This window comes from Priapulus caudatus, unplaced genomic scaffold, assembly GCF_000485595.1.
Source record: "Priapulus caudatus unplaced genomic scaffold, Priapulus_caudatus-5.0.1 Scaffold449, whole genome shotgun sequence".
Lineage (NCBI taxonomy): Eukaryota > Metazoa > Priapulida > Priapulimorpha > Priapulimorphida > Priapulidae > Priapulus > Priapulus caudatus.
The window spans coordinates 16,560-24,970 of NW_014577510.1; the positions used below are offsets into that span (position 1 = coordinate 16,560).

General features: G+C 41.8%; 2 protein-coding genes across 2 annotated transcripts in view; one reads left to right on the top strand and one right to left on the bottom strand.

Annotated features, from left to right (window-relative positions):
* Window positions 1–3,187, top strand: part of LOC106810535 (basigin-like) — a 4,954-nt gene extending 1,767 nt beyond the window's left edge. Inside the window, exons 4-7 of the mRNA XM_014813917.1 lie at window positions 197–395; window positions 845–951; window positions 2,034–2,163; window positions 2,500–3,187. Of these exons, the coding sequence (XP_014669403.1) occupies window positions 197–395; window positions 845–951; window positions 2,034–2,163; window positions 2,500–2,578 (515 nt within the window). The 3' untranslated portion in view covers window positions 2,579–3,187. The remainder of the gene's footprint in view (window positions 1–196; window positions 396–844; window positions 952–2,033; window positions 2,164–2,499) is intronic.
* Window positions 3,188–3,509: 322 nt separating this feature from the next.
* On the bottom strand, window positions 3,510–8,171 carry LOC106810526 (potassium/sodium hyperpolarization-activated cyclic nucleotide-gated channel 1-like). Its single transcript, XM_014813906.1, has 9 exons — window positions 7,864–8,171; window positions 7,300–7,463; window positions 6,657–6,943; window positions 6,306–6,455; window positions 5,845–5,946; window positions 5,435–5,581; window positions 4,219–4,462; window positions 3,894–4,111; window positions 3,510–3,653 (listed from the first exon to the last, which is right to left on the bottom strand). Exons 1-9 carry the CDS (start codon window positions 8,169–8,171, stop codon window positions 3,510–3,512), a joined length of 1,764 nt encoding a protein of 587 aa, XP_014669392.1.
* Between the last annotated feature and the right edge of the window lie 240 nt (window positions 8,172–8,411).

Here is an 8,411-nt window from a genome sequence, read left to right on the forward strand (position 1 = left end):
TCAGTGTCAGAGATGCTAGAATTTGTCACTTGTCTATTTCTCTTTTATTCGAAAGTTGGTAACCGAAAGGGTTTGGAATTCAAACCTTTACGGTTCCAACAGGGGAACGAGAGTGAGAGTACTAAAAGTCTTGTAAGCAAGGAAAATAATAATTTTAATAATAATAATAAAATAATAACTTTCCCGTACTTTGCAGTCGCCGCGTACTTTTCTCATGCGAACACCTTCCGAAAGTCCGAGAGGGTCGTTGAAGGCAATGATCTGTGCATCACGTGTCAACCAGCAGGATGGCCACCAGAGTTCGTCATACAGTGGCACAAAGATGGCGCACCGATCGTCACCGACGAGCATCTGGTGCTGTCACGTGACAACGCCACTGATATAGAGAACAAAACGTGAGCGTAGGAGCAATAAGTAGGATAATGGATTATAAATATATATGCATATATATCAGGAGTAGATAATAGGGAACCCCTAATCCTATCAGGAGTAGATAATAGGATTCCCTATTATCTACTCCTGATATATATATATGCGTGCGTGTGTGTGTGCGTGCGTGCGTGCGTGCGTGCGGGCGTGCGTGCGTGCGTGCGTGTGTGTGTGTGTGTGTGTGTGTGTGTGTGTGTGTGAAAATCAACTGAAAATCAATTCCCCCATCATGGCCCTTCATCGTGGGCCCTTCATGGCTGCCGCGGAGTGGCTGTTGGCCTCTAGTCTTTCATACACCATGATGGATGTGGTCATTTTTCATGATACACCATGTGGACCATATCCACTACGGCACTACAGTGCAATGGGTTTTTACCGCATAATGTTTACTTCCCGGTGTGTGTGTGTTTCACAGACTATGCATCCTGAAAGCCCGACGGCCCGGTGACGTAGGCAACTATAGTTGTACGGCTAGCAATCCAGCCGGTAACAGTACGATCCATACGCGAGTGCGGGTGAAAGGTATGAAGCGCGCTCATCTCATTCCAATATGCACACACGCACACACACACACACACACACACACACACACACACACACACACACACACACATACACACACACACACACGCGCGCGCGCACACACACACACACACACGCACGCACACACACGCACGTACATACACGCTGACACACACGCACGCGTGCGCACACACGCCCATGCACGCACGTATACTCGCACGCGTACGCACCCGCGCGCACACACGCACGCATGCCCGCACACGCCTACCCGCTCGTGTAATCACGGCCTACTAACGACTGTAATTGTATTTATTTACGCTCATCTCGATATGAAGCCAGAATTGTTTGCTCGAGCCTCTCTCTATAAAGACGGTTCCGGTGGTATTGTCATTATAAATTGAAACACCGCCCGTCTGAGTATTTGCCTAGCGGGCTGCACTCCCAACCACAGATCTATACAATATACTATACAACATCTATCGCGAGCTGCGTCTTTGACATTTTTCGCTGGTAGACATATCGAGCGTGCGCGAAGAGGGGATATAGACAGCAAGTGTTAATTGGCGAACGCTCGCTGAATTGTACGCGTGTCTTTGCGTTGCCACGGCCCGCATAGCCCTGGAGGAATTACTTCCGACAAGTTGCATCAGCTGTATGGTCTCGTGTTCCTGTGTACAGTTACATACACGCTGCTCGCACCATTCGTGATTTTCCCTCGCAAGTAGCGTCGAAGAGATGGCGATATCATACACACACACGCACACGTGCGCGCGCACACACATAAACATAATTATATGCTGCATTGCGTTAGATTTCATTTCAGCGCGTTTACACAGCGAGAGTTGTGTGGTAGTGAGTGATGATTTCAGCACGAGCGCTTTAAATTCCAGTTGCGCTATCGCGGTTATAGCGCGCTGAAGTGAAATAGACTGCCACAGTTCTACGCTTGAACCGATGAGATAATAATATAGTCAATATTAATATAATAATGATATAATAATAATAATATAGACTATATTGTGACACTGCTGATGAGGCGGGTGCAGGGAGTACATTCGCGTCTTCGCATGTTATTGCTGCAGATCGCCTAGCGGCACTCTGGCCGTTTATAGGCATACTAGCACAGGTCGCTCTTCTCACCATCATCGTCTTCGTGACAGAGAGACGCCGTAAGCTCAAAGAGGCCGACGACGATGACGATGACGACATAATGTACGTTGTTTTCACGCTATTCGCACAGAATTCTCTTCCTCCGCCCCGACTCGGTGATTTCATATCGTATATTTATGCAAGTCACGTGTCAATCCGTTTTTTCTTTGATTTTAATCGTTACGCGCATGCGGCACATCGTATGCTACAAATCGGTGACTTTACGTGCGTAGACTATGACAAAAAGACGCTTACGAAATGTCACATATAATTATACTCGTCTACGATCAAGAGTTATATTTGTAGCAAAGCCGCTGCTGTACAATATGTTCAGTTTCCGTAGGTTGCAGTGCAGAGATGCTAGAATTTGCACTTGTCTATTTCTCTTTTATTCGAAAGCCCGCCGAAAACTAGAAGCAAGAGCGAACGTCCCGTTAAGCGACACCAGAAGCTGCACCGCACTACGACAGCACCGTGAAGTCACGCTACGTGAGCATCACGACGTAGTGCCAATGATCGGTCTGTCGGCGCGGAAGGTTACGGCTAAGTACGGGCCGTAATTCGGCTGGGTCTGGTAACAATGACATTTTAAATCGCGGTGAGGGATATATCGCGAAAACACATGATTCGCGATTTTTTTTTATTCCGTTATATTAATTCTGTTGCATGCCTTAAGACATAGTAGGTTGGGGGGTAGGTGTGGGTTGCCTGAACTCTTCGTATATGTTAAAACTCAAACGCAAGCAAGAGTATGGATGACGGTAATTCACCACGTGATCTACGTGCGGAAGAATGGCATACATTATGTATTAGATGGGTTGTGTGTTGTAAATGTGTACTATCATACTATTCGTGTATGCGAATTAAGTACTCGTCCGTTATTTTTCATTTCTCGGGATGAAATAACAACTAATTAATAACAACCGGCTAGTTTATCATTTTTCATATGCGAAAAAACGTGTACTATGTACTAACAAAGCTCTCATATCTCTTATCGACTTGGATACAAACATAATTTAATCATGTTGTAAAAAATATTCTATATGTATATAGATATATATGTATCATTAAAAGTTAAGATGTTCTATATTTCTGTTAAGTGGTGGCATTGCGATTCTAAAGTATAGTTATAAGCAGTTAAGCAGGTATTGGCCATATCTAGAGAATTAAAAGGTTGGCATTAGGTAAAAAATAATAATGGAAAAAATGGGGAAAAAATAGATCGATTGGATCATCGGATATCACATTGTACTAAAATCCTTGAACATGGCCATCACTGCGCAAACAACTGAGAAATCTATTAGAATGTGTGTACTAGAATAACAGGAATCGAAGCTATTCCGCGACAAGCTGGCGCTCGCAGGATAATCGCTAACAGACGACAGCGCCATCTGTAAACGGTAGACATACTACACAATTATGTCAGAGTTATCGACATCCTTGAGGTTAATCGTCGGCGCACGGTGCTGGATAACCATGTGAGAGTTTCGGATCTCTTCTTCGTCGCTACTGGAACCAGTGTCGGCACCTTGAACATATATGCTAAGCGCAGGCTGCAATGAAGTAAAGTTGATATTTATCAGTCGACATCGACACAAAGGATTACATGATAATATCTCTGGTATTTGTCCTAGAAGATTTAAATTATTGTATGAAATTTCAAAATGCTGCCAGGTTTTTCTAAATGGGTATGGGTGTTGTTCACGCATTTTTAGGTTATACGGTATACGTGTAAGCGCACGCATTCGCACTGCTTGCAAAGAACAGATCCGCTATAGGCTACTCCAACTTACACGGTCAATCCTGTTTTCGGTGTCGCGACTCATGGCAATGCTCGGGTTTTTGCCGATCTTATGCAAACGTTCCGCTGCAATTGTCTCCATCGTCTGGCGCATCAAAGGATAATGGTCCAAGACCATGTTAAAATGCTCCACAGATAGAGAAAAGAGATTGCAATAGGTCACAGCCTGTACACTAGCGACTCGGCGTGCGTTTGTCAGAAGGCAAATTTCTGAAAATAACAGTAATAACATTATTACCTAAGACCCTTGGTAGACGTTCATCCACGCCGAGAGGAATGTACCCATTATCAACTGAAAAAACTAAGATAATACATACCTCCGAAGTATGAGCCATCTGATAGACTAGTAGCGATTTCTCCTTCGGCTGTTATGATGTCAACTATGCCTTCCTGTATGAAGTACATCTTGCTACCGATAGAGCCTTCTTTGATGATGATGTCGCTTGGCTGACAAACCTCATACTTCAACTTTGTCACGACAGCGGTGACAAAATTGGGGTCGGCATTCGCGAAGAACGGCACCGAAGCGACCAATGAGCGGCAGTTGTAGTTGATGACGTCCTGTGAAGAAATTAAAGCACTACAAGGAAGAACTACAAGAAACCCCATTCTTATGCGATGTTAAAGTATTTATCCGAGAGCATTGTCAAGTTGTCGAGTTTCCAATTTAAAACGTCAACCCAACCTATATATATATATATATATATATATATATTATATATATATTGGATGGGTAGGTGATGTGCGTGTGGCTGGCTGGATGGATGGATGGATGAAGATGGATGGATGGATGGATGGATGGATGGATGGATGATGGATGGAGGTGGATGATGGTGTGGATGGGATGGTGGTATGTGGATGGATGGATGGATTGGATGGATGGATGGATGGATGGATGGATGGATGGAGTGGATGGATGATGGATGGATGGATGGATGGATGGATGGATGATGGAATGGAATGGATGGATGGATGGATGGATGGATGGATGGATGGATGGATGGATGGATGGAATGGATGGATGGATAGATGGATGGATGGATGGATGGAAGGATGGATGAATGGATGAATGATAGATGGGTGGGTGGGTGGAATGGATGGATGTGATGGATGATGGATGGAATGGATGGATGGATGGATGGATGGACCGGACGACGGAACGGACGGAGCACAACCGGACGGACGGACGGACGGACGGACGGACGGGCGTATGAATTGTTGGATGGATGGAAAGATTGATGGATGAGTTGTATGGATGGATGGATGGATGTATAAATGGATGGATTGATGAATGGTAGGAATTAAAACGCACATAAACACCAATTAAACACCATTTAGAAGGAAATATATAAACACGGTATCTTCTCACTTTGAATGATAGTTCTCGTTCTCGAGCCAGTATGTTTCTTCGTCAGGCTACAACAATTGTTTATCTATATTTCTCTTTTATATGTTATCTATCTATATCTATATAAATATGCGATATGCCCCTGCGCGTGTGTGTATTACTGGATCACTACACTAATGATTTACCTCTCTAAGTTTCTCTGACAGTTCTCCTAGAATATTGCCTTCATCAAAGTACTTTCCACCATATCTATGCTCGAAGAAGTCTTGTATGTTTAAACGCATTTCGCGTGGAAGCTTTCTATAACACATGTACTCGTCCACTTGTTGCAACTAAATTAAATAAATCAAAATTTCATTTATCACTCAAGCAAAACGGTCACTGTGTAAAATGCTTTGACTACCTGTGCAATAATGCTAATACGTGTATAGTATTTAAATAAAATTTTCCTGTCGCATTTCATATGTGAATTTGATACCTTTTCTCTGTATTGCCTCCTCGAAGATTCTAGTTGGTGAATAAGTGTAGTGGCATGACCAACGAACATAGCGTAGCATGTAGCTCCAGATATCATGCTCAAGATTGTTAACCAAACCTCGGTCATGTGCTGGGGTGGAAATCGTCCATAACCGATGCAGAGCATATGGGACATTGCTTTGAACAGCGCCCAACTGTACTGTTCATACCAGGGAACGAGCTAGAAATGCGATAAAGACGTGTTATATGACCTTTCAGTCATTAAAGGTAGTATTAACTTTCTGTTTAAATTTTTCACGACTGTGGATATTCTCGTGTTACGTGTAATCAGTATCTGTGTAATATGAATTATATTATGCTGGGTATATTTGTCCGGGAACTACATGTAATACAGTTTATGGTTGTTAATGGGAGGGAGAATTATTCTAGTATTAAAAAAACTTTTAATCTACTTCCGTCAATTATTATTTTTTAATTGTGTAGTTGTATTCATTGTATCATTTGCGCGTTTTTCTAGAGTTTCTGTGCTTTTCTCCGCCCTGGATAATATTCCGCGTGGCCTATAAACTTTTTACATACCTGTAATTCGTTAATCGCTACCCATGATTTCAACGGGAAGTCTTGCAGCATAGGCACCAAGAATTGTAAGCATCCGCTCCAGTGTCCGATGAGAAGCATCATGCTGATTAGGTTAAAAATGCGCACAAACAGTGAGGCCATGTTCAGAAACTGAAATGTAACACATTTCACAGATTATTAAATGCGCAATAAATGAGTGCATGAAGAATATTTGATGATGTAATGCAACATTCAATTCACCTAATCAGCATATAGCATTAATTTGTATGTTCAATTATCCACTTTAACATTTCTCTCTCTCCTTCCCTCTCTCTCTCTCTTTCAAATATACGAAACCATACTTGCACTTACCTGTTCCCATTGGCTCACATATCTGACTAGGCGTGACAAGCGTAGAAGACGTAGAAGGCTCAATAACTTTGCCAAACGCAGAATTTTTAGAGCTCTGCCAGCCTGTATGATTTGTTCTAATTCTTGAGAATTGAGATTATCTGCTTGCATTTGTTGAAATATGAAGAATATGTAGTCTATGGGCATCGAGCTGATCAGATCCAACGAAAACCACGTCTTTAAATATTGTTGGGCAATAGCCCTAGGTTCCAAGATCACCTGATCCGCAGTTTCAGGCGACATCACTCCTGTGCATATTGATATTGTATCAGGATGTTATCTATTGTTATCAAACGAAACTTCTAGCTCTACCCCAATCACACACGGTCGCCCACGCGCGCAAGCGCTCACACGCATGGAGGCGTACACCACAGTAGAATAATAACAGCATGAACATATATCTATACTATAAAGATCTAAATATCTGTACTAGAAAGACTATACATGCATTTGTGGTAATAGCTATTTAGGTATTTACAGCAAATACCTATTGTCTTATACAAAATTTACTTCCGAACATATGTTAGAAGTTAACGCTCAACATTTTTAAAAAGTACACAATTAACAATGTAGGTAACAGTCATTTGGTGCAAATTGTTCTTACCTGTGCGGAAATTTACGAGAATGTCGATGATGAATATAGTGTCAGCCATGATATTGAACACAACCCATCTGGCACTAAGGTCATCATTGAAGAATGCTATCGCTACAGGAAGGATGATGAGGTTTGCTACCAGCAGCACGAGCATTGTTAAGTCCCAATAAAATCTGTAAACATTTAATTAATTAATGGAAATAATTGCGCGTTACCTTTGCATGCTATGTTTGTTAGTCTAATAGTAATACTTGTTGCAATCGATCGTCATCTGCCAACTACTGTTTGCGCTACGTCTCTACTTACAATAAAAAGAATTGTTTAAACATGCATTCGTTTTGATTCTGTTATAATATAGTCTTTTGATTCTTACAACACTGGTAAATAGCAAAGTGGAATTGTCATTTAACTATAATTTGTAGTTTTAATGCTACGTTTTAAATAACATTGGTCTCACACCTTCGAACTACTATATAGTGCGATGAATTTTAAAGAATAATTAATATCGAGGTTTATGAAGTTATGGGAAAACCCTGAACGGCCACAGTCAGTCGCATTCGATGTTTTAATTACCTGAAGTTACTAAGCGGATGTATGATCATAAATCCTGCTGCTCGCTGCCGATTTTTTTCATTCTCTAGCGCTTTCTTGCTTCCAAACAATTTCATTGCAATCCTATTCTCTGTTGGCTCAAATATCGAAAGCAAGTGAACTTCCAGAAAACTTGGTGCTCGGACATCGATATCAGTATCATTTAGCCCTACATCATGGTCTCTCGGAACACCGTACAAACTTAGCTCATCTCCAAGATGTACTGCTTTGGGGTCCTTAAGCTTTGGACTAAGGTAATCCTTTACAATAGACTCAGATGAAGCTACCATATTGCGTCCTTTAATTGTTGCGCCGACACTTGGAAAGGGGTTGGCCGCTGTATTTTGCGACATTTCAACGTTTTATTAGTCAAAATTATGCACTAGTCACACAATATATATCCATCGCAAAATCGTAGCTTATCACACTATATCAGCCGAAGGTGTTTATCAAATCACGTTTAGTAGGAAGACTATCTAATCACAATAATAGCATCCTATTAAAATGGAACCGCATCAGCTGTACTTTCG

Coding starts and splice junctions, on each gene's coding strand:
- LOC106810526 (XM_014813906.1), bottom strand. CDS start 8,171: ATGGTAGCTTCATCTGAGTCTATTGTAAAGGATTACCTTAGTCCAAAG. Junction 5,947..6,305: donor TAGCGATTAACGAATTACAG/GTATGTAAAAAG, acceptor TCGCATTTCTAG/CTCGTTCCCTGGTATGAACA. Junction 5,582..5,844: donor CACCCCAGCACATGACCGAG/GTTTGGTTAACA, acceptor TATTTAATTTAG/TTGCAACAAGTGGACGAGTA.